This window comes from Dermochelys coriacea, chromosome 1, assembly GCF_009764565.3.
Source record: "Dermochelys coriacea isolate rDerCor1 chromosome 1, rDerCor1.pri.v4, whole genome shotgun sequence".
Taxonomy (NCBI): domain Eukaryota; kingdom Metazoa; phylum Chordata; order Testudines; family Dermochelyidae; genus Dermochelys; species Dermochelys coriacea.
Window position 1 is genome coordinate 198,187,165 of NC_050068.2, and position 26,924 is coordinate 198,214,088.

General features: G+C 40.8%; 2 protein-coding genes across 9 annotated transcripts in view; one reads left to right on the top strand and one right to left on the bottom strand.

The window, feature by feature from the left end:
- The window catches only part of CMSS1 (cms1 ribosomal small subunit homolog), a 387,357-nt gene that overhangs the window by 159,378 nt on the left and 201,055 nt on the right, over positions 1-26,924 (top strand). Inside the window, exon 1 of one of the 7 annotated variants that reach the window (XM_043511391.1) lies at positions 20,929-20,950. The exons of the other annotated variants lie outside the window; for them this stretch is intronic. Within the exon in view, the coding sequence (XP_043367326.1) occupies positions 20,944-20,950 (7 nt within the window). The 5' untranslated portion in view covers positions 20,929-20,943. Of the gene's footprint in view, positions 1-20,928; positions 20,951-26,924 lie in introns of those variants that run through there. 7 annotated transcript variants of the gene reach the window in all.
- Positions 1-26,924, bottom strand: part of FILIP1L (filamin A interacting protein 1 like) — a 287,759-nt gene that overhangs the window by 122,511 nt on the left and 138,324 nt on the right. The window lies entirely within an intron of this gene.

The window sequence follows — 26,924 nt, forward strand, 5'->3', positions numbered from 1 at the left end:
CACCCTAAAGAGTCTGTCATCTCTTTAGAGCCAGGGTTCTGAACGTTAGCTTAATGAGTGGAAAATCTTTCCCTCTGTCTGCCTGTCTCTCTGCTGTACACTATAATAACCACACCAAGAGGACCTGTTTACACCAGAGAGGTCTTGAAACATGGTTAAACACTCTTCCCTCTTGGAGCAGAGATGGTAGTTCACCATATTGAGGCAACATTAACTTCTCCTATAATCCCCATTGGAGGACAGAGCTGTCAACTGTTCCGTGTTTCATGGTATATTCTTCCTTTGAGCTAACTCAGGCTCCCCATTACTCTGTACTAACAACTAGGGTGGTACAAGAGCACAGAGTGACAGCTGGTAGCAGCTGAGTAAGGAGAGGAGGAGGAGACGTGACTCAAAGCATGCCATCTTGCATCTCTATGTGTTGATATTTATCTCTTGTAAAACAGTCCCTAGAGAGCATTGGTACTTGTACACTCTAGCTACAACATTACAAGAGGATCAGATGCTTGCTACCTATTAAGCTTGTCATCATTCCCATGTGGCACTCGTGCTGGCCACCTAGATGATCTCTGCCCATTTACTTGCCTTCAGTTGATGTGTTGTCTGCCTCCTTGGTAGTCTTTGCAGAGGCATCTTGGTGTACATGGCAGGGTGATAATATCTCTGCTTACCAGATGCAGTGCAGCTCTGTAGACCCTGTCACAGTCACATTGTCAGACCTGAATTGAGTGGGTGTTAAATTGCAGCATTTCTCCCCCCCTCCTCCCCATCCAGTTGGAAAACCAAAATTGAGGGAAGTAATTTCTTCAAATAGGTTTGAGACCCTAGGATCTGTTCTCATTGCTGGGGTCTTTAAAATTGCTTTTTTTTTTATCTCCTAACATGAATGTTTTTACATTTAAGAAAGAAATCTTAGTGATGGGCTAATCTATAGGATCAAAATTGGTGTCCTTAAGAGCCACAATAACAGGTGAGTGAATGTTTCTATGATGTTAATTTGGTCTCCACCCTCTCAATCATATTGTGTGAGAGATGAAAATGCATTTGTCTCTTTGGCCGCAGTGAACAAGCAGGTGGCTCAGAAATCGCCACTGTTTTTGTGGGAAAGACAGAAATAGCCTGCAGAGATGACTTCACCACAGGCACCGGAGGGTTTTAAGAAACATCCATCTTTTTTTTTTTTTTCCCCCCCTTTTCCCATCAGTATTTTCTCTCTTTAGCCAGTAATTGACTTACGAGCTAACAAAATCGCTCACAGGAGCAAATCTTCCCTATTAATCCCATGGTAAGGATCCTGGATTGTTGAGAACTTGATATTCCTTCCAAGAGTCCATGACTAAGCAAGGAACTATGTGTTTCTTTTTTTAAACTTCTCTTATTTAAAGGGATATGGTCAAAACAAGAGAGCTCTTTTCTTCAACAGCTAACTCACCTGGGAGCTTTCAAGGATTCAGCAAGCGCTTCCATTCCTCCACAGGGTCTGCAAGGTGGAACTAGGTATCCAGGAGATCCAGGGGAAGGACAGGTCCCCTGTTTGCTCCCCAGTGAGTCTCTTGGCATGGTATCACAGGAGAGTCAAACTGCTGTCACAGGGAGAGTAAACAAGCAGCTTGTGTTTTTCTCTGTAATAGGGTCTTGTTAAAACTTGGGACCCCTGGTGTTAGCTTCTCAAGGATCCTGCAGCAGCAGTTCTTACACAATTCAGGAAATCAGTTATTCAAACCAGGCAAGAATCTGGCTCCAAGAGATCAGATAAAATGTTTCCAAAGAAAGAAAGAGAGCACCTTGAAAGCCATTTCTGTGGTGGAGCCTGATATGTTCTTTCAACTGACCAATATTCAGTTTACCATCTCTTCGGCTGGGGGAGTCCATCTGGGTCAAAGGATGACACCAGGTCTTTGAAATACATCAGAGAGAATTCTTCCATAGCAATGTGCTCAGGGTAAAAGTGGTGTGATGCACCCTCCTTCCCTATAAACTAGGTTCCTTCATCACTATACCTTGCTGAGATCTGGCCCTGGAAGCCAATATAAGCCAGCAAAAGAGCACTTAAAGCACATCTCCAAAAACATTCCCCTAGGCTGATGGGTAGACTTGAGTCTTTGCATCATTCATGCTGTTCATGTACCAAAGAATCAGGCAGTGGGCTGTCAGTGCCACGGAAGTTCAGTCTAGCTTGTGCCTTTCCTCCCTTTTTTTTTTAAAGCTATGGAGAGCCTGGGAAAGGTCTAGAAGGATCACTTGAAGGTCAGACTGACGGACTGTGCTGAAATGGCATAGGAAGTCTTTTATTTTTTTTAACCAGAATTCTGCAGATAGCATACATACTCTGTAACTACTTTTCAATAAGAACTCTTCTTGTCAGTTTTAAATTTTTGAGCATTAATCTTCAGATCAGGGATCTCCAAATCTTTCATAGTGTGGATTACATTTTTAATGGAAAGACCGTTTTATGGATTATGATTACACCAGCCACCTTTCCTTGTATTGTCAAATCTGTTCCCCTCCCAGTCATGTTCACATGGGCTGTCTCTTCTGTTCCCATTGGCATACATTCTTGATGTAGCTAAGCAGTTGCTTACATGGCAAAGTGATATTAGGAGATAAATGTGATGCATTTTTAGCTTCATATAATTCAGTGTAACAGCTGGAAACGGAGAAAGAGCCAATACCACGTGTCCAGTCAGCCCTCATTATATGAATAGCGAGTACTCTGTGGCTCGCCAGTGGCTTGCAGACCACAGTTTCAGAGCCACTGATTTAGAAGCAATTTTATGTTAATATTGTGGTTTGAGAACTCGGGAGCTGCTATTCACAGTATACAGCACTCGGAATGCATGCTACAGTTACCCAAAACACATGTCAAAGTTTATTCACATTATCAGAAATGTTAAGTGCTATTAAGCATTCATGTTTAATTGTTTCTAATCTGTTGAAAGAGGCTTGTTTCCATTTAGAGACTTCAAACCTCTTTCTTTATGCATTAGATCAAACTTCATTAACAAAACTGTCCACCCATTCCCAATCTATAGGACCCTTATAGGGCCCAATCTTTCTCTTCCTGAAGTCAATGGCCAAATTCAGAGATGAGTCTAAGATTGTGTTAATTTACACCTTCTGGCACCCCTTACTGTACATCTACACATCAGCTGGGAAGTGTAATTCCCAACTGCTGTATAAATATACCCTATGACTTAGACCATCACCCAAAGACACACAGGTTATGTTAGACTTTCCTGTTAGTTGCTTTTCTTGCTAAATCAGTCTTTTTCACACACCTCTGTTTGTTACACCAGCTGTAGCTCCTAGATTAAGTAAAGGCTTTTCAGCTTTTGTACGTGGATGGTAGTCTGAGGGATGAGAATGTACACCAGTATAATTTACATGCTGAAGATGCCGGAAGGCAATACACTTGCTCTGAATTTGGCCCATTTGAGGATTTTGCTATTGATTTCAATGCAAGCAAAATTAGAATCAGTGATTCTGAAGCTAAATCATTTGATACCTGTGTATTATAACTTGGCTGTAAAGTAGTGATGAGTGACAAGACTCTGCCATTATATGGCCCTGCTTTCAGGAGTTTATAACTTTTGGGAAGAGGGAGATAGGTTGCTCTTCACTGAAATTTCTCTTGCTTGTTCTCCCAAAAGTGGGTTGAGGGGAGGTTCATTTAACTACATTCAATTGCTTATAGAGATATCAGTGTGTGAAGGGAATATTTTTTCACTATTTAAATGATTCATATGCTTATTTTATATTCAAACACTTTTGAAATAGGTTCTTTCTAATACTTTGAACTTACAATAGAACTTAGTCCTCAGTGAGGACAAGTGCTTTTGATGCGATTTGAAGAAAATTTGTTAGAAAATACAGTTCTAAGCATTTAAAACTATGGGCTGCATTATCTTTTACTCCCTTTTTAACAAAGATGAGATGCTTACCTGCCATCTTCAGTATCACTCATTGAAATAAAATGCAAATTTCTTATTTTAGTTATTAATCCAGGTTGCATTCCAAGTATGTGTATTTTTGCCTTTTTTTATGAGCTTAAGACAAAGTTCACATGATTTAATATAGCTTTTGTGGTTTAATATTTATTCTGCAGCTGCTGTAATTTAGCTTTCAGTATATAATTATTCTGTAATTACAGGACTATTCAAAGCAAAAGCTGGAAATACTGGTACATGAAAAGAAAATATTCCTACTTTACAAATTATGTACATATGTGCAGCCGTTATCTATGTACCCTAAAATTAACTGGATAAAAGACAACTGTGTAGCAGAAAGACTCAGATCCTACATTTTTACAATACTTGAAGATAAATATGACTCATGTATGTTTATTTTATTTTATTTAAAGGAGAAGAGAGAATGATACAGAGAAGGTAGACTGAAAACTTTCTCTTTCTCAGCATATGAGATCAGACATTGAGCAGAATTGACAGATGGCAAATTCAAAGCTGATTAAATAAATACCTTTTTCAAATGGCCCCCAATTAATCTATGGTGCTCTCATTACCACAGGATATCACTGAGGCAGAGAGTTTAGCAGGATTCAAGAAGGGATTAGACATTAAGTGGCAGGTGGCAAACACCCATAGCTAAGTATACAAGGTGACTTTGCCAGAGAGCTGGAAGTTGTGGAGGCATGGAAAATTATATTAGGGTCACAGGAGCAAGGAGAGGTAAAACAATGAGCAGACTCCCCCCAACATCTTAGGTATCTATACAAGAGATAGTAATCTTTTTATTACTGACCTTGGCACAAAAAGAGGGAGTGTGCTAATAAAGTTTGCAGATGATGCAAAGCTGGGAGGTATTGCCAATTCGGAGAAGGATCGGGATATTATACAGGAGGATCTGGATTACCTTGTAAACTGGAGTAATAGTAATAGGATGAAATTTAATAGTGAGAAGTGTAAGGTTATGCATTTAGGGATTAATAACAAGAATTTTAGTTATAAATTGGGGACGCATCAATTAGAAGTAACGGAAGAGGAGAAGGACCTTGGAGTGTTGGTTGATCATAGGATGACTATGAGCTGCCAATGGGATATGGCTGTGAAAAAAGCTAATGCGGTTTTGGGAGGCATCAGGAGAGGTATTTCCAGTAGGGGTAAGGAGGTTTTAGTACTGTTATACAAGGCACTGGTGAGACCTCACCTAGAATACTGTGTGCAGTTCTGGTTTCCCATGTTTAAAAAGGATGAATTCAAGCTGGAGCAGGTACAGAGAAGGGCTACTAGGATGATCCGAGGAATGGAAAACTTGTCTTATGAAAGGAGACTTAAGGAGCTTGGCTTGTTTAGCCTAACTAAAAGAAGGTTGAGGGGAGATATGATTACTCTGTATAAAATATATCAGAGGGATAAATACAGGAGAGGGAGAGGAATTATTTCAGCTCAGCACCAAAGTGGAGACAAGAACAAATGGGTATAAACTGGCCACCAGGAAGTTTAGAGTTTAAATTAGACGAAGGTTTCTAACCATCAGAGGAGTGAAGTTTTGGAATAGCCTTCCAAGAGAAGTGGTGGGGGCAAAAGATCTATCTGGTTTTAAGATTCTACTTGATAAGTTTATGGAGGAGATGGTGTGATGGGATAATGGGATTTTGGTAAATAATTGATCTTTAAATATTCAGGGTAAATAGGCCAAATCCCCTGAGATGGGATATTAGATGGATGGGATCTGAGTTACCCAGGAAAGAATTTTCTGTAGTAACTGGCTGGTGAATCTTGCCCATTTGCTCAGGGTTTAGCTGATTGCCATATTTGGGGTTGGGAAGGAATTTTCCTCCAGGGCAGATTGGAGAGGCCCTGGAGGTTTTTCGCCTTCCTCTGTAGCATGGGGCATGGTTGATTTGAGGGAGGCTTCTCTGCTCCTTGAAGTCTTTAAACCATGATTTAAGGACTTCAATAGCTCAGACGTGGGTGAGGTTTTTCATAGGAGTGGGTGTGTGAGATTCTGTGGCCTGCACTGTGCAGGAGGTCAGACTAGATGATCAGAATGGTCCCTTCTGACCTTAGTATCTATGAATCTAAGAGGAATGACATAATTGGCATCAGAGAGACTTGATGGGATAAATCTCATGATTGGCATACTGGAATAGAGGGTTATAGTTTGTTCAGGAAGGACATGCAGGGAAAAATGGGAGGAGATGCATTGCAGATCAAGAATGTATACACTTGTCCTGAGGTCCGGAAGGAGGTGAGGAGCAGACCAGTTGAAAGTTTCATGGTGAAGATGAACGGGGGAAAAACAGGGGCGATGGTATGGTAGAAGTCTACTGCAGACCACCAAATCGGGAAGAGGAGGTGGATGAGGCATTTCTAGAACAAATATCAGAAATATTCAAAACACAAGACCTGGACCTGGTAGGGGACTATAACTGACCAGACATCTTTTAGAAAAGAAATGGCAAAACACAAAATGTTCACTAAGTTCTTGAAATGTGTTGGGGATAACTTCTTGCTTCAGAACATGGAGGGAGTAACTGGTGCGGGGAGCCATTTTAGACTTTATTTTGACTAAGGGAGGAATTGGTTGTGAAACTTGGGGCTTGTCTACGCTATTGGCCGGATTGACGGGCAGTGATCAATCCAGCGGGGGTCAATTTATCGTGTCTAGTATTGACACAATAAATCGGCCACTTATCGCTTTAGTGTCGACTCTGGTACTCAACCTCAATGAAAAGCACAAGCGGAATCGACAGGAGAGCGTCTCCTGTTGACACACCGCAGCGGTAAGTAGATCTAAGTGTGTCAGCTTCAGCTATGTTATTCACATAGCTAAAGTTTCCTAACTTAAACCGATTTCTCCCTACCCCTGTAGTGTAGACCAGCCCTGAAGGTGGAATGTAACTTAAGTGAATGTGATCATAAGTCACCAAGGCTGAGGTGTTTAATGCCTATTTTGCATCAGTTTTCTCTAAGAAAGTTAATTGTGAGTGGATGCTTAACACAATTAATATTAACAACAAGAGGGAAGAAAGCAAGCCAAAATAGGGAAAGAACAGGTTAAAGACTATCTAGATAAGTTAGATGTATTCAAATTAGCAGGGACTGACAAAAATTTACCTTGGGGAAAAGCAACTAACTGAGGCAATCTCAGAATTCTTAGCAGTTGAGAACTCATGGAGGCTGGGTGAAGTCCCAGAGGGCTGGAAAAGAGAAAACATAATACCTGTCTTTAAAAGGGGGAGTGAAGGGGATCCAGGAAATTACAGCTTAACTTTGATACCTGGAAAGATACTGGAACAAATTATTAAACAATCAGCTTGTAAGTATCAGAGGATAATAGGTTGATAAATAACAACCAACATGGATTTGTCAAGAACAAACCATGCCAAACCAACCTAATTTCCTTCTTAGTGGTGTAGTGGATGCGGGGAAGCTATAGACTTAAGCTTGTTTTCATAAGATTTTGCCCACATGGCATTCTCATAAGTAAACTAGGGAAATATGGTCTAGATGAAGTTATTATAAAGTGGGTGCACACAACTGGTTGAAAAACCATACTCTAAGTAATTATCAATTGTTTTCTGTTAAATTGGGAGGACGTATCTAGTGGGGTCCCACAGGGGTCTGTCCAGGGTTTGGTACTATTCAATATTTTCATTAGTGAATTTGATAATGGAGTGAAGAGTATGCTTATAAAATTTGTGGATGACACCAAGATGGGAGAATTCACAAGAATTTCAGAGGACTGGTTTAGAATTTAAAATGACCTTGACAAATTGGAGAATTCAGCTAGATGAAATTCAGTAAAGACGAATGCAAAGTCCTTCACTTAGGAAGGACAAATCAAATGCACACTATAAAATGAGGAATAACTGGATAGGGGGTAGTACTGCTCAGGGGGTTAGAATGGATCACAAATTGAATATGAGCCAAAAATATGAAGGAATTGCCTCCCCAAAAAAATAAAAGCTAATATTGTTCTGGGGTGTATTAACAGTAGTGTCATAAGTAAGACATGAGAGGTAATTGTTCCCCTCAGCTTGATGGTGGTGAGGCTCATCTAGAATACTGTGTCCAGTTTTGAGTGCTAATCTTTAAGAAAGGTGTGGACAAATTGGAGAGAGCAACAAAAAATGATAAAAACATGAGTAGGGCCCTACCAAATTCACAGTCCATTTTGGTCAATTTCAAGGACATAGGATTTTTAAAATTGTAAATTTCATGATTTCAGCTATTTAAATCTGAAATTTTATGGAGTTTTAATTGTAGGGATCCTGACCCAAAAAAGGAGTTGCAAAATTATTGTAAGGGGGGGTTTGTGCTACTGCTACCCTTATTTCTGCGCTGCTGCTGATGGTGGCGTTGCCTTCAGAGCTGGGCAGCTGAAGAGTGGTGGCTGCTGGTTGGGAGCCCAGCGCTGAAGGCAGAGCCACCACCAGCAGAAGCACAGATGTAAGGATGGCATGGTATGTGTGACAGGGTCAGGCCAGATGGCTATAGGAGAGTGATAAAAGGCAGATATATTAGCCCTAGGTTAAGTAGGTCCCTTCTCCCTAGGTAAGGTAACAGGGATGGTTTCAGAACAATCAGGAACTTTCTGGAAACAATTAAGGCAGATTGGCTGCAGGTGTTCTAATCAGCCTATCAAGAAGCTGCCAGAATCAATTAAGACAGGCAGGCTAATCAGGGCACCTGGGTTTAAAAAGGAGCTCAGTTCAGTTTGTGGTGTGTGTGTGAGGAGCTGGGAGCAAGAGGCGCAAAAAGCTAAGAGTGAGAATGCGTACTACTGGAAGACTGAGGAGTACAAGCATTATCAGACATTAGGAGGAAGATCTTGTGGTGAGAATAAAGAAGGTGTTGGGAAGAGACCATGGGGAAGTAGCCCAGGGAGTTGTAGCTGTCACGCAGCTGTTACAGGAGCCACTGCAGACAGCTGCAATCCACAGGGCCCTGGGCTGAAATCCGGAGTAGAGGGCGGGCCCCGGGTTCCCCGCAGCCCTCCATCCCCCACAATTCCCTGCTTGATACCGGAGGAGTTGACCTGGACTGTGGGTTCCTGAAAACGGCCAAACTGAGGCCTGCCGTGAATCTCCGAAGTGAGCAAATCTGTCAATAAGCACAAGACCCACCAAGGTAGAGGAGGGACTTTGTCACATATGATATTGCCTTCTTCCTTACTTCTGTGCTGCTGCTGACGGGGTGGTGCCTTCAGAGCTGGGCACCTGGCGAGCAGCTGCAACTCTCCAGCCACCCAGTTCTGAAGGCAGCTTAAAAGTAAGGGTGACAATACTGCCACCCTCCCAAAATAACCTTGTGACCCTCCTTCAACTCCCTTTTGGGTCAGGACACCCAATTTGAGAAACACTGGTCTCCCCTTTGAAATCTGCATAGTATAATGTAAAAGCACACAAAAGATCAGATTTTACGGGGGGAGACCAGATTTCCTGGTCTGTGACATGGTTTTTCATGGCCGTGAATTTGGTAGAGCCCTACCACTGAGGAAAGGCATATTTGGCATATTTAGTATTGAGAAAGGAAGAGTGATGGGGGATCTGATACGTCTTCAAATACATTCAGGGCTGTTATAAAGAGGATAGTGATCAATTGTTCTTCTTGTCGACTGAATGTACGAGAAGTAGTAATGGGCTTAACCTTCTGTAATAGAGATTTAGTTTAGATATTAGGAAAAACTTTCAAACTAAAAGGCAATTAAACGCTGTCATAGACATCGAAGGGCAGTTATGGAATGCTCACCTTTGGAGGTTTTTAAGGACAGGATAGATAAACACCTGTCAGGGATGGTCTAAGTTTACATGGTCAGAACAGGTAGATGGACTTGATGACCTCTCAAGGTCCCTTCTTCCAACCCTATATTTTTATGATTTGTATGGATAACAAGAATATCCAGGGTTGTAAATTAAATATTTTTTAAAAAAATTTTGGAAGGGATATATGCTTTCATACTTCAGGGCATAAGCCAGACTCTTACTTATCAGGGTTAGGCTTAAGCAGAATCTTTCCCTATGGGCAGGTCATTCCATAACTGCCTACGACAGGGTTTCTTATACTTCCTTCTGAAAAAGCTGGTACAGGCTACTGTCTTTGACAGGCTATTGGTGTTAGTGTTACATTGTAATTATTTGTACAAAATTGTATCCACTGGATAGTTTCTTGCAGTGCTACTTAACTGGGCAAAATGTATTCATGTTTAAAACATCTTTTCAAAGCTGCCGTATACAAAACATTATAATACAGTATAGAGAACAATTCTGTAGAGAGAGGTGGACAAAAATGAGCTGATAGGATCTAATGTGATTTTTTCCGTCTCTGACTTCTGTGATTAAATCTACCTTCCCACTCTCCTTTTTATCTGCCAGTGTGCTACTTGCAATATGCGGATTATCCCCTTGTGGGGGTAGGTAGAATTGCTCTATTAAAGCAGAGATTGTGATAAATTATGTGGTGATGTCTTTGTGCTCTCCAATAATGTGGCATAAAGTATTCTGAAAACTTCTTGCTAATCTGATCTCCTCCTCGATAATCCAGTTTAAGGAACAAATGGTTTTATAATGTCAGATGTATAGTTCTAGGTGAAATAGGAGGAAGTAACCACCAGGTTTTTGGATTTTAGTGTTTTTATTTTTAAAAAATATTTTTTTTCTTAAAAAAGTTGTTATGGCCTCTAAGTGCACATTAACTTTCTAACCACATGTGTCCATCTCTGTTCCCACCATTATCATTTTTGCTGTGGAGTTAGAGATAACGCTATATTCAAAACAGCAAAACACAGCAATGGGAGCTCTACTCAAGAAGAAGAAATGTAGAATGGGCAACAGAGATTACAATCTGGATTGAAGAATAAAACTGTACCCTTAATATAGCCCAGTAAGCGCTTCCTAATTTCCTGCTCTTTTTCTTCAGGGATAGTTTAACAAGCATAGCTTTGCTGAGATCTTTCTCTGTGTGGGAGTGTTCTCTTCAGCCTTGCTCTCCTGCACACACGAAAATAAACCACAGGCTTCTGAATATCCTGAGAATAGTTTCTTCAAAGGAAGATCAAAAGTATTTACTGATGTCTGATGAGGCTGCATGTCTGTCTTGCTCATGAACTCATGTCTATGGTGAGCGTGTTAAAGGACAATCAGGATCATTATTCCACTTGTTTGATCATTAGCTACTTAGTTTGAGCGTAAATGACTCTTGTTTGGAGGGGGGAAGAGGAAAAAAAGTCCCACAGATGTCCCATAATTTTAACAAGACATGAATAATACAACTGTGCACAAGCCCAAACCTCTGTTGTGCTTCCCTTGCATTGTGTGGGATGATCTACTTGAACTTCAAACAAAAATACTTGGAGATTTTCATGTTCAAAAGTGCTGTTGAGACATTAACTAATTAACATTTAAAAAAATTCAGTTGTGTCCATTTTTATGGATTTTACAAACGATGTAAAATGTCCAGATTTGGTTTGCAAGAGTTCATCAAAACTTTGATTTTGGCTTGCATGGGTATCTGGATTCACCTAGTTTTTCATGTAAACCATACAAAACTATGGATCACCCAAGTTTGTTCTAAAAGTTTTGTCAACTTCTCTCAAATCCAGCATTCTCAAACTTTTGAAAGCTTGTCCTCTACTTTCAGAAAATGGATCAATTTGTGTTCTACCCCCCCATCCATTCTGCAACTTTGCCCTGTTTTAAAGGCCTACCCATCTTTATTTATGCATCTTTTGTGCCCTTTTCTCTCTCCTTTGTACCTCCTAGGAGAATGCACCCCACTTTTAAGACTGCTTAGAGCAGCATTTCTCATTCCAGACATTTTATACCGTACTCATCACCATGGTATCTAAGCATCTGGATTTCAACAAAACTAGGTTGAGATTCAAGTTTGTAATTAATCCTAGGGTGTTGGATTTCATAACAGATTTCACACAGCCCTCATAAATGACCTTATTGTGCAGCCACCCAGAAATCTGAAAGTAACCATCAAAGTTCATTCAATCAGAAATTAACCCATGTAAGTTTTCTTTTGTACTGTCACTTTAGAGCATTCATCTAATTCATAATCTGGATTTTCCTTTTTCATTATAAAGCTCCAGTTCAGATGAAGTCTATGTTCAGTGAACCACTACATTGTGTTGTAGTAATTAGAGGAATATTGTATTATCACAGTTATTCCCTTCTGTGTATATATACTGTAATACAGAAGGTGTGATTTCACATGTTGTTGTTCTCTGGTTTGTTTGTTAAACAGTAATAATAATAATAATGAGTTTATAATTGTAAATTAACACCTAGTCATGGTTATGCCAGACACAAATAACCTGCCCGAGTTGGGCAACAGAAGTCTTTTGTATTGTATAAGAAATATGCTTTAAAGCTGCTTTCCTGGATCTGAAAACTAACACAAAATAGAAACGTTAAAAGCATTGCAGGGTTTTCCCCACCCTTACTCCTTCCCTCATGGAAGCTCATCCAGTATTTTCCATTTTTTCCCCCAGATTTAGGGCCCAATTCTTAAAGGTGCTGAGCACCCACAACACCTTTTGAACTGAGACCAATGGGACTTGGATCTGTCAAGATCAGGTCTTCAATCCTCTTGATGACCTCCCGCCCAGAGAGTGCTAGCATAGATCCTGCTTCCTATGGCACTGCTTAGGTTAGTCAGATGGAAGGAGTGTTGGAGACTGACATGAGTTTGTTCCCTGTCCTCTGAGGAAAGAATCCTGTTCCATCATGCACCCAGCTCTTGCCAGTTTGTGACACACATGCTGATCTTCTGCCAAAGATCCACTAGAACCAGGTCATCCTGACGTGCCAGCATCCATAGTGATAATACACTGGACTATATCTATTTTTACTAGGAGGCCCCAGATGTGCACGTAGAACATCCTCTACGAAGTTGTGAGCATTTTCATTTCTCAGATCCAGTTGGAGTTGAGAGTGCTTTCTCCTTCTGCATTATTGGGACTTCAGATTATAATCTCTTTGAGGGCATGGATTCTATGCAGACGGTCTATTGATTTCATTGACAGCAGGACCATGCCCCTTTTTTTTTTTCTACTTTCTACCTGTTGTAAAGTGCATGAGGCCCTCAGCAATTAAATAATACTGTGAAGAATATAGATGTCTCTATGTAGCTTATCACTTCAATTCTATTGTTGGTTGCTGTGTTTTTGCAAGATGTATTTTCCTTGAGATTAAGTTTTTCTTATTGCCTGAAATGAGCCGAAGTAAAATCATGCCTTTGGCTCTGAGTTATTGTTTATATATTTTATATGGTTAATATTATTAATTGGTGGCTGTGGCTGTACATGTTTGGCAGGCAAACAAAGGGGAGTATGAAAAGTGCAGATTTTGAAAGGTAACTATATAAGGTGAAAATTCTTTTTTGTCTGTGTGTTCAGATTACAGGTTTTATAAGCCATGATATTCATTATTATTTATTGTAGTAGTTTACAGTTTTAGACCCTTCAGCCCTCTTGGGAATATACCCAGCTCCAATGATGTAACTTTGGAAAATGCAATAAAAATCCATTGGAAACCACAGCTTTCTAATAGGAAGTTTCTTGAAAGCAGTAAAATTAAATTGCCTCCACACTGAAAAAGGAAGTGGAATGGTTGGCTGTACACAGGGTAAAATTGCCTCTTGTATGTCCCCAGTTTTCTTGGTTGAAATGTTGTGTATTTAGGTTGTCATCTCTGGTTGGAGGGGAAAGAGGTAGAACTTGTAAATTTCTTCTGTTCTTAGATAGCAGACTTCGCAATTCCACTACATAGGCTTCATACTTAAGGAAGTATGTTCCTGATTTGCAGCCACAGCTGTGACTTCATCCTGTTTCTGATTATGTTGTATTTCAGTCTTCTGAGGATAACATGTATTTCAGAGGCGGCTTTGAACACATTGTCATTTGTTCCTTTTCTTGTTTTTCCACTTGTTCAGATAAAGATGGTTGTGGACAATTCCTATCCCGATGGCTGTTGGGAGCCAAGGTTAGGGGGAAAACACAGAGAGACACATGGGTGTGCAGGTATATTATTTTAAGGCTTGGATTTTTCAAGGGGCCTGAGGGCACTGCAAGTATATGGGACTTGGTTGCCTTAACTCCGTTAGGCCTGTGCAAATCCCAGTGTAAATTCTCTTGACTTTCAGAAATATGCCTGATAAATTTTAAACAAAGCTCTGATAATTCCCAGTGAAGCTGCCTGGCACCAGTACAACGTGGTTAGGTGGAGCAATGTTTTGAAGTATCTTTTTTGACACAGAAAGGAGTGGTGGTGAATTTTCTCCTGGCCTATTGCTTGAAGCTGGCTTGGTGCTTGATAGCCTTGTGGAACTAGATCGGTGAATGGTAGGAACCAGAGGAGGGTGGTGGTATGAGACTGTTCTAACACAGATATTTAAAATATTATTTTGGAACTGAGCTACAGGAGTGCCATGGTGTGGGGAAATCTCTGATTACTCAGTTAGACCAGGAAATACATGGCACAAGAAGATTCTATGGGAGTTTAGGGACTGATCTTCAACAAGAAGTCAAAGATGATTTTGCCACTGACTTAAGTGGGAACAAGACTGGGGCCTTTATTTGGTTCTGGTGAGTGGCGTTTTGGTGATGGTGGGACAGACTTGGGCTTTGTGCAATTGTTTGGCTGGAGGTGAGACGATGGAGACAGAAACATCACATCTGGTTAATACTTGCATTCACGTGCAAATCTTCCACCCTCCCAAAAGTTAAACAAACACTGGACCCCACCCTATAAACTACTGGGAACTGTTGAGCACCCTCAACACATATATTATTTTAGTAGAAGTTGAGGTTGCTTAGCGCTTCACAGGGTCACTCTAGCATTTTGTAGGATTGGACCCTTTATCCTCCATGCATAGCCCTTGGTGTTGCCCTTTATATATTCAGAAGTGGCTCAGCTCAGGTGCTAATATGCCCACTTCTTTATGAATCTCGTCCATTACATCCCCCATGTTTGATGGTGTAGTGCACTTTTCCCATTCAGTCTAGATACATAGGCTCAAACCTGCAGTGTGAGACAATATTTATATCAAAAGAAAAAATTCACTTCCAACATCTAGGAGGTTAACTTGTGAACATTTGCTTATTTTTTTTTAAATGCTTTTGTGTGATGTTTTATTCTTGAATGGTTAGAAATGAGTAATTCTAACAGGAAATGAGTGTGTATTTAGTATTAAAACACACTAGCAGATGAAAAGTATATATTCTTTCTGTAAGAGGATAAATTTTCTTAACACTCTGTTCTGATCAATTCAGTTTTTGTTGGGTGAATAGGTATTTAAAACGCATTAATAGTAGAGTTGATTTACCTTGTTTAAGAGGATATCCAGACCTGAACAACCTCTGGTTTCAGTACATGCCATTTAGAATGGAAGACATGGTCACAGGTAATAAATTGGAATATTTCTCTGACATCTGAACATTACTTTTTTTCTGCACTCTGATTATGTGTAGTTAGAAAAAACAGAATTATTCTTACTAAAAAAAAATAAAGGTTCCTTTCTCCACTCTTGCTAATGAGCAAAGCACTGTAGAAATCAGGGTACACCTGGTAGAATCCTTTGACCTTTACTCACACAAGTAATCCTATTGAAGTCCTTGGGACTATTCACATGAACAAGGATTACTTATGAGAGTTGGACATGTCTATCTGGGGACACCCAGGGCTTGTCTACACTTGAAATGTAGCACTTCAGTGTAGATACTTCCTACACAGATGCGAGGGGTTCTCCTTTCCATGTAGGTAATCCACCTCCCCGTGAGGTGATAACTAGGTTGGCGGAAGAATTTTTCTATCGGCTTAGTGCTGTCTACATGGGGACATAGGTTGGCTTAACTACATCTTTCAAGAGTGTGGGTTTTTCACACCCCCTGGGTGATGTACCTGGTTCTATCAAATTTTCTAGACCAGCCTCAGGAAAGTGAATTTAAATCAGATTAGTTAAACTGCATTAAACTCCTGTGTTGACACTCTCATTCAGAATAAAAGTAGCATGTAGACAAACCTTAAGGATTGCAGGATTGTGCCTTTATTTCTGCAACTCTTGTTGCCAGTATAAATCTGATGCAAGATTTATTTATTTGGCTTTAAAGAGGCTATCTGGTCAGGTTCAAAACGTAACTTTTTAAAGCTTAATATTAGACATATATGTCTTGATTAATTGTTTTAAGTTCCAGAGCAGACAGGTTTTTTTGTTTGTTTGTTTGGTTTTTTTTTAGATTTAGTAATTTCCTTGCAGCATTTCCAGCTCAAATACCAAGAGCATCAGGGCTGGTGCATAGATCCAAGAACAGTTTATGTAGTAAAATCTAAGGAAAATGCAAAAAGTAAATGCAGAGTATTGATGGTTACAAGTAAACAACAATTTTTTGTTCTAAATCCTTTCAGTTTTAGTAATCTTGGATGTGTTAGTAATGGAGGTAACAGCATTTTGTTTATTTAACTTACCTTTCGAATTGTAAATAGATCTAATAAACAGTTGATTATTTGATGATTCTGAAGACTGGTTTACATTTAGGGATCAATCCTGCAAACCCTATTAGGTATTAGTGCTCTCTCTTGGGAATGGTCCTATTGATGACAACAGGACAACTTGAAGTAGTGAGCACTACACGTAATAGTAAGTTGTGTTGAAGTCATTAGGACTGCTTATGGTAGTAAGTAGAACACCCAGTGCATTTTGTAGGATTAGACCCTTTGTTTGCATAACTTTATTTGCATGCAAATTAAATATTCTTTTAATGTAGGCCTCAGTTTACAAAGGTACTTTAGCACTCACCTAAAATTACAGTACATGAGTAGTTCCATTAACAAACTAACTGTTCATGTGCTTAAGTTAGGCACATGATTAAATAGTTTGAATCAGGGTCACAGTGAGGCCCCTTATGGAGTGCTCTCTATACATCAAAGAATGTAGCAGGAAACTTCATTGTCTTAATAGACTTTTTTTTTAAAAAAAGTTAATCATCATCGCCCATCACGGGAGCCATGTAAAGCTTCTGGTCTGTTTTGGCTAGAATAGAATGTTGTTCTTTTCTTTTCTCTTCCTGCAGTCTGGGTGTATGTTCTTATTTAAGTGGTGGTCTGCATTGGCTCACCTGCATTTGAAAGGTGATGTGGAAACCTTTCCATGGTTCTATATATACCACTTTGGGTGCTGTAGATCATCCTTGTTTTCACTTCAAAAAGTTGAAAAGGATGGTTGTGCTATCATTTAAAAACGTAAGCATTTGTGCCTGGATTTAAAGTGCAAATTGTGGGTAAAAAGGACATCAAAACAGATTGCTTCCAATTAGGGCATGATTGATAAATATTTAATATAGGCAAATCCTTATCTCGATGGCATTGTTCCCACATTTATTAAACCAGCAATGTCCCAGGCCTGTGTTCTCCCTGATAATTGGGACTTGCTGGGGTGTAAGGTTTAAGGTTTTGTACTGGATATAATCCCATTTATCAAGTTTAACTTGACCCTAAATTATTCTTGTTCAGGGCCTCATAAAAATAGTTTGAAGGTTTAGGCAAGACTACAGTAATAAATGTAGTGCACAGACTTTGAAAAATAATTAAGAACAGAATTCTTGTCAAGTTATACAGGTCACCTGTGTAATACGTAATTGCTGAGAGTTAGACCCCCTTGTGGACTTGTACTGTACTTGTAAGAAATAGCATTGTCGAATTTGCAGTTGCCTGGTTAAGCCTTGAGTCTGGGTCCTCTGCTCCCTCAGCTCGCAGATGTGACAATGGAATTATAGGCATTTTCCAGATGCATGAGTGCCAGCTGTACCCAGGACTGCTGTTGTGAGTGGGGAGGCACTTAAGAACTTTGCCCCCATCCCGGCCCCTGCTCCTGACTGTCTCAGAACTTTGACTAGCAGCTGCAGACTAGTCCTGTTGACTAGCAGCTGCAGAGTCAGGTCATCAGCTCCTTCCCCCTGCTAATAAACTCTCCTGTGGGTGTAGAATTCAGTTTGCCTCCCAGCAGTGGGGCAGAGGGATAGGAGAATTTGCAGGTGGAAATGGGGAGGAAACAAGCTCTACCAAAACCTAACCCCACGCATGCGCTTTACCCCCAGGGAAAAGATGAAGGAGAAAATGAACCACACGGGACGTGTTAGTTGCTTAATGCACTTCTGGAAGGTGTCCAGATACTTCTGTGATGAGTATAAGAAGTAGTATAAGAAGCTGTATAGAACAGAGAGCATAATAGAGAGACTGCATGTGCAGCTGCCACTTGGGCCCAGGTGACAGTCACTCCCTTGGGCTTTGTCCTGGGGATGAGGGCTGAAGGGTGCATCCCTCTGTCACGCATGAGAAGCCCGAAAGTGGGAGAGCCTATGGTGAGGGGAGGGCAAGGAAAGGAGACCACTTGGGGGCCTGTTCCCATAGCTCATCCTGATGCCTATAAATCACAGCTGAACCTTTGACTAAGGGTACGTCTACACTGGCAGAGTTAGAGTGCCGGAGGGGGGTCAGGAGGCATCCTGGGTCCTGTCCCAATGCCCCATGACGCATTGCTTTGCATCCCAGCAATCCTTGTGCTTCTGTCCACATTTGGCTTCACTTTTCAACGATTTGTGTATTGCGCGTCTTGCCTCTTTGGGCTGCAGGAATGATCCCGAACTGTTGACCAGTAAGCTGCTCACTCTGACCAACACGTCATGAGTGGCAGCAGAGTTATTCCTTAAACTACAAAGGCAAAAGGAGCGCGACATTGATCTTGCCATGTGTAGTAGCTGCAACACGAGATTGCTTGTGGCATTCACGGAGATGCTGACCACAGTACAATGCCGCTTTTGGGTTTGGGAAACAAGCACTGAGTGATGGGACCACATCGTGATTCACGTCTGGGATGACAGGCAGAGGCTGCAGAACTTTTGGATGAGGAAAGTCATGTTCATGGGTTTGTGTGATGAGCCAGCCCTGCGGCGCAAGGGCATGAGAGTGAGAGCTGCCCTGTCATTGGAGAAATGCATGGCGATTGCACTGTGGAAGCTGGCTGCTCCAGATTGCTACCAATTGGTCGCTAACCAGTTTGGAGTGGGAAAGTCGACCGTTGGACTCGTGTTGATGGAAGTGTGCAGGGCCATTAATTGCATCCTGCTCCGAAAGACCGTGACTCTGGGCAACGTGCGTGACATTCTGGATGGCTTTGCACAAATGGGCTTCCCTAACTGTGGAGGGGAGATATTTGGCACTCGTGTTCCAATTCTGGCACCAGATCACTGAGTACATTAATCGGAAGGGGTATTTCTCTATGCTTCTCCAGGCGCACGTGGATCAGCGTGGGCATTTCATGGATATTAATGCAGGCTGGTCTGGAAAGGTGCATGACTGATGCATCTTTAGGAACACTGGCCTGTTCAGGAAGTTGCAAGCAGGGACTTTCTTCCCAGACCAGAAGATCACTGGAGGGGAAGTCGAAATGCCCATCATGATCCTGGGAGACCCTGCCTATGCCTTAATGCCGTGGCTTACGAAGCCAAACACAGGGCACCTTGACAGCAGCAAGGACCAGTTCAACAACACTCTGAGCAAGTGCAGAATGACTGTTGAGTTTGCTTTTGGCTGTTTAAAGACCCGCTGGCGCTGCCTATATGGGAAGGTGGCCCTGGCCAATGACAATAGTCCTATGCTTATAGCCATGTGTTGTATACTCCATAATATTTGTGAAGGGAAGGGTGAAAGCTTCACTCAGGGCTGGACCACTGAGGCTGAACACTTGGAGGCTGAATTTGAACAGCCAGAGACCAGAGCTATTAGAGGGGTGCAGTGCGGGGCCATAAGGAACAGGGATGCCTTGAGGCAGCAGTTTTAAGCTGAAAGCCACAAATATTTGTTGCTATGCTCTGCATGCAGTGCTTGTAATGCTAGGAGGTGATTGTGACGGGTGCAGACGATGCACTATGAAGGTTTTAGAAAATTGCCTGTTGCTTTGCAGGGCTCTGTTTCTTTTCAATTAATAGAATAAAGATTGCTTTCAAACAAGCACAATTCTTTTATTAAAAAAACAACCACCGGAGCATAGAAACAAACCAAAAACCACAGCTCTTAGTAGAACCAGCAGTTTGTGTGGCAGCACCGGAGCAGCCGTTTGCCTCCCGCGCCCTGTGGTAGGCGTTCCGTAGCTCCTTCACTTTGACCCTGCACTGCTTTGTGTCGCGGTCATGGCCCCTTTCTGTCATGCATCATGAAATCTGTCCATAGGTATCATAATTCATATGGCTGGAGCGCAGCTGGGACTGGACAGCCTCCTCTCCCCCAATGCTGATGAGGTCCAGCAGCTCAGCATTGCTCTAAGCGGGGGATCCCTGGTGCATGGAGCAGGCATCGCCACCTGGAAAGATGTGCTGAGACCACTGCACGTGTCACCGAGCAAACGGGAAGGGGGCTTTCAAAATTCCAAAGGAATTTACGGGATGGGGATGATGGTTGGTCACCTGAGGGCAGGGCAGTAGAATTCAAACCGATGACCAGAGAGGCAAGAGCAAGCTTTGTGGGACATCTCCCGGAGGCCAATCGCAGCGCTGTAATTGACCTGGGTGTCTACACTGGCACCGCGGTGCTGTACCCCCGGCACAGAAAGCTGTATGCCTCTCATCTGTTGGTGGTGGGTTTTTTTTTTCTTTTTCTTTCTTTTTTTTTTTTTTTTTTTTTTTTTTACAGCGCTGCAACTGTGAAGTTTCTGCGCACTAAGTGGCTTGGCAGCATGTACACCTAGGGAGTTACAATGCAGAAAGATGCTTTACTGCGCAGAAACTTGCCAGTGTAGACAAGGTCTAAATAATTTTTCCTCTTCCCCCATGTTTGGCAGGGCTCAGAATAGGACAAGACACAGGAGCCTCGTTCCAGATGGAAAGGAGACTGCAGAGGTGGAATAAACAGACCATACGGATCAAGTCCTAATTCCTCGTCATTGTGGAGGAAATGGGACCAGGAAAGTTGGGGTTTAGGGGTGAATGTCAGGTAATATTGTACTTTCAGCTTTGTTGTACAACAGAGTTAATCTTATGCGTACTTTTGGAATCTCTTCTGAGGAGCACCTCTTGGGGCGGAAAAGAAAAGGTCAAATGATCAGGACAAAGAGGCAGGAACTTCCTTCAGTGACACAGATATTGTGTGTGGCCTCAAGCAAGTCGCTTCTCCATCTGCTTTTTTCTGAAAGATGAGGATAATATTTAATGACTTATTTCACAGGGTTGTTGAGAGGACTGAGTGGTTTTGACAGCTCTTTGAAGAAGGAAAGTGCAATGTAAAGTGCTATGTCCAAAATTGGATGCCTAAAGCTAAACATCTACGTACCAGATATAGTCTCCCAAAATAAATGAATAGCTTAATTTTCTTCCATATGTGCTGAACACCTGCAGCTCCCATTGACACTCATTAAGTAGTTCTGAAGATTTTTACTTTTGTTGGGAGTTGCAGGCATTGAGCACATCTGAAAATCAGGCCATTTTCATTTGGATGCCTAAATGTGGATCCAGGAGCCTGACTTTAGGCATCCAAATTTAATGATTTTGGCCTGTATATCATGTATTTTATTTTACTTTGTTTTTTAGTTATCCATGATTAGGAAGTTTGATGTTCATTCTCATGGAAATTTGGAAAGTGAAAAATAATTTGTTTAGTATAAGAAGATGCTCTGTACAAAGCAAACTTAGGCACCTGAAGCCAGCAGTTTATAAAAAAAAAACACTGTGCTTTGAGAGAGACCAATCTTGCAAAGGTAAAATGACGTTTAAAAAAAAAAAATCTAGCCCTTGCTGCTATAATAAAAACAAATTTGAGTCCAGTGTAATGCACTGAAATTCAGTTGCTGAAGCATTAGAGAATTAATTGCGTTTCAGAGATTTACATTTGGAAAATAAATGCTCTAGATGGAGTACTAGCCCATAAATTCATCATGGGCTTCTGATGATATCCTAAATGTAAAAGTGTATGATGTAGGATTTCAATATCAACTTATAGTTCTTGAAAGTTGATACTGTAACACATTTTCCCCATCCATTAATTAATACAGTGGCAAGGCAGAATAACTTCACATGTCTGATGCTTTATATTGCAAATTGCAGCTGCTATGAGTAATTATTTCCATTGAAAAATATTCATGTTTCTGTGTATAGTAACAAGTTCTTACAACAGGTATGAAATTAAATTGCTGCCCTTCTGTGCGAGGAATATTTAAGTTATGTATGGAGCTGAGACATTTTATTTAAATTCACATTTTTCAGTAGATTTGTTGGAGACTTTAAGATCTTTGGTTTGCCTCTGAAGCTTTCCATGTGAAATTAGTACTGGTGAAAGGTGCTGGATTGTAGTCCTGAAGAATGAAGGTCTCTCGTTAAAGATCAGATAAATTATGGGCGGTTGCAATGGGTGAGCCTGGAAGACATGACTCAACCCTGATCTAGAGAAACCATCTTCAGGAGTGAGAGGAAGATCATTCTTCAGATCAATCTTAACCTCTGTACTGAGAGTGCCAATATTTATGGTGCTTTTCATGATGTTATTACAACCAAGATTGTAACTGATGCATTTATTTTTGATGTTTTTAATATAATTGTAATATTAAGATTTGTCTCGCTGTAACTGAGCACTCTCAGACTTCATGGAATAGAAGTAAAACCGAGTGATCTATGGGAGATGTTACTTAACTTCAAAAGGCATTTTGGGCCAGAACTGACCAAACCAGTCCTACATCATGTGCTATCTTATCTTAACTCCATTTGGAGCCTTGGGAGGGAATAGTCCTTGAGATGAGGATTTTAGGAACTAATCTATATTAAACCCTGAGACATTGCCAGTTGCTCTAGATTGGAATTTAAATACTGTGGTTTTCTTTTCTGTACTCGCTATACAAATTCTGTAGGGGGGAGAGAATGAAATTTGGAAATGTCTGATGTCCAAGGTCCCTATTTGAAAAAAGATTTATGTTAATGAACAGCAGCTGTATAAGTTTGGGATAGCATCCTGCATATTCCTAAGGAATTGGCTTCCTGAGGAAGGGACGTGTCTTATGAGAATGACAACATGCGTGTTAAATCATAGGATTGCTTTATGTATTACTACATTTTGAGGTAACCTAGAACATGTTTATGAAGATGTGACTCAGGGCTCCTATTGGATAAGAAACAGATACCTCCATTAGAGCATTAATTGTGAGTCTGTACTTTTTGCATGGTTTCTAGCCTTTTGCGGTCAAAAACAAATATTTTCATTACAAGGTATTCTATTAAGAAGAAAGATGACTGTGTAATCCCCATTGTTGAAGAACATCTTTTGATAGTTTAATGCCATTGATGTTGTGAAACAACTGCAAGCTGATTATTGCATTTATCAAAAAGTCAGTATGGGAACTGCTTCAGGCTCCTTTATCTTTCAACACATCCCACAGCGAAAGGGGGTTTACGCAAGGGCTGCTGGGGAGAGGCTATTAAACTGATGCATGAAGCCAACCTGATCTGACAAGGTTTAAAAAAAAAAGTTATCAAAATTTTTTATTAGCTGAAATAATCTGGGCTTCCGTTGAGCTAGTTTATAATGGAGTGGGAATGACTCTTTGTCAGAAATCTGCATGTATTTTTGAGCATATTAACTGACATTTTAACATGGAATTGTAACTGCTTCAGACTTGCATTTATGCAGCACTGAACCAAAGCTTCTTCCTTTCTTCCCCAGAATCCTAGAGAATTTTAATAGCAATTAGAGATGCAAGGAAAAAAAAACTTATGTCCTATAACTGATCAACTCACTGATGCAGGACTGTTCTCTTCAGTTATTTTCTACTGCTTTGTCCAGTCTAATTCTAGGTTTTCCAGGGATGAGCCTTCCACTCTTCCACTTCCACTATTTTTCTTTGAGAAATTATTTTGCAGTCATCTTACGATTTAGGGAAGCTCTCACGATATTTAGTGTAAACCACATTGGTCTTTACAGGCTTCCGTCACTGAACTTGCACGTGAACATGCAGGAATTGGCTGGCTGATAACCCCAACAAATGGATTCCTTTTTTGTTTCTGATGCTGCCTCTTGTGTGTAAAATAGATATGATGATACCCATTTCTCAAGGGTGCTGTGAAGTTTGTAAAACTCCTTGAGTTCCTCAGACGAAAGGCAGGTGATATATTCATATTCTTTCAAAATAGATGTAGTTGTTAGACTCTCTTAGGCTACTTTTTCCTTTCCTCAGAAAGAGTTTCAAAATAAAGCTGGTCACTTTGAAATCTTGATATTTAAATTTTCATCTAAATCTTGTATACGCCCCAGATAAACAAGGTAATTCAGCAGAAGCCTAACATTAAGCACATGAATAGTTCCATTAATGTCAATAGTACTACTCACATTCTTAACATTAGGCACATATTGCTGAATCAAGGCCTTAATTCAAAAATTAAACTTTATCCCTTAAACTTTTTGTATTGAACAACTACTCCATTCCATCAAAGATAATTTATCCCTAAAGAACTTTTTTTATCTCAACAGAACTAGGTGCCAATTTATACATACCACACATTCAAGAAAAGATTAATGTGTTTTGTTTTTGAACCCTGAAGGAATGATGTAATTTTAAAATTGTTTTCACAAACTGGAATATTTCTGGGACGTTCTTGTTCAGACTGTCATATACCTTGCTAGTGAGGATGTACTATTTTGTCACTAGTCAGTATGTAACAACTGCCACAAGTCTTAAAGTTTGTTTCTTCCCTTTTTTGTGTTGCCACTTACTTGGATCCTGGTGTCTTGCAAGGCCATTGTTCCCCCACATCAAATCCAATGTGGTCTTAACAGATGGGGCAGTTAAGAGAGTTTTAAAGCCATGTTGCAAAAGGAAGCATCAAAATTCCTCTGAGAAAATGAATCAAAATGGGTTCTGCTGATCCTCTGGATCTCATGGAGATAGGGTCAGACAACCAGCGATCCAGCCTGAAAACTCAAGCAAAGTTTGTGGTGACAGTAGGAGAGGGAAATACTGGTGCCCTTTTATGGTAGAGTCCATACAAATGCCATTTAGTTTCTGCTGCTTGCACAGCCTTAGATTTTGTGTACATCGAAACTTCGTTAGCAAAACATTTGTTGTTCAAGGTGTTTTTTTTAAAAAAAAAGAGCACTTTCCTGCCAACAAAGCTGCTGCCGCTCCTGGGGGGTGGAAGATTTTTGTTGGCGTGAGAGCTTTCTCCCGCCGACAAACAACAGCTACACTATGCGTCTTTTAGCGGCATGGCTGTAGTGGCACAGCCGTGTCACTAAAAGGTGCATAGTGTAGACAAAGCCTTAGGTATGCTTCATTGGTTCCATTTAGTAAATATTATTTTTTGTTTTACATTCAATGAAACCGCCAAGTGGGACTCTGCAGAACAATGCTGATAAGCCTTATAATGTGTTTTAAAACTTGGCTATTGTTCAGCAAGCATGCTGGAACAATTTTTATAGTAGGGGTGCTGAGAGCCATTGAACCAAACTATAAACCCTGTATATGACGGGAGCCACTTCAAGCCAGGGGATGCAACAGCACCCCCTGCACCCCTAGTTCCAGCACATATGTTGTTCAGTGCTCTGCTCCAAGCGTTCTCTCCCCTTCCTCCACACAGATCATGTAAATCTGCCTCCCCACAGGGAGGCAGATGGGGTGCCTGGATTGCAACTGGTGGACTCTGTATCATCAGCCTTAAACATACAGGCCCTCAGAAGATTGGCCTATTGGTTAGGGTGCTAGCCTGGAACTCTGAGGACCTGGATTCAATTTCCTGCTCTGCCACAGATATTTTTTGTGACTTCAGGCAAGTCATTTAGGGCCAGGATTTTTAAACATAGGTGCCTAATTACCTTGATTTCAGTGGGAGTTAGGCCCCTAAATTCATTTAAAAAACTGACCCTTAGTCTCTATGTCCCTCAGTCTTCCTTCTGTAAACTGGGAATGATAGTACTTCCATACCTTCTGGGGTTTGAATACATTGAAGATTGTTGGGTGCTCATCATATGATGGTAATGGGGCCATATAAGTATCTTAGATAGGAGGATGATCCACGTGAGTGAAAGCATCAGTCTACTTTGTGATTTAAGTAATCAGCTATCCAAATTAGTTTGTTTTCTGAATCAGAACAGTGGTCTTCAGGATTATCCAAATTATAAAATAATTCTGCAGCCCAGCCATGAGTTTCACTGGCTATATCAGCTAGATATTTAAGATGTCACTGTGATTATCGGTATGTGTATTAAACATTATGTTACTCAAACACAATCTTGTAAAATCGCATCTCATCAACACCCAAGTGATTGCTCGTAACATATTAAGAGACTTCCCTACTGTGAGATTATTTTACAGTGAAGTCAATGGAAGTTATGCCCAAGTAAGGATGGAACATTGAATAATGAGCTGAATTTAGGATTTGCTTGTTGTTTGTATTGTAGTAGTGCCCGGTCAGGGTGCCAGGATTAGGACACCACTGTGCTGGATGCTGCATTAATACATAGTAAGAAAATCTCTGCCTTAGCATTTACAATCTAATAAAACAAAAACAGATGAAGAGTAGAGGAGTGGAACACAAGCCAATCTGTCTGAGTGGTGATAGTTATGTATCTTCATTAGTTTTGTCATTCTTTTTGTCACGTGAAGATGGAGGCAGGGCAGCCACTGAAATATGTCCAATATTTATACTCATTATATATATTACTTCAGTGATACTCAACCGTTCCTCAGCCTTGCCATTATTAGTTGGCTAGCTTATTGCAGTCCTTATGGGAGAAGTGGATCTCGGAGGAATACGTTAGAGGCCTTACGGATCAATTGAAGGAGGGTGTTTCATGCTGAAATCGCAGTGTGGAAGAGAGCTAGAGGCATTTTTTCGGGGGGGGGGGGGGGGAGGGAGAAGTTTGATGACTGCTATTATGCATATTTACCCTGAATTGTAACAAATCCTGGGATGCCACAATGAAAGCTTTC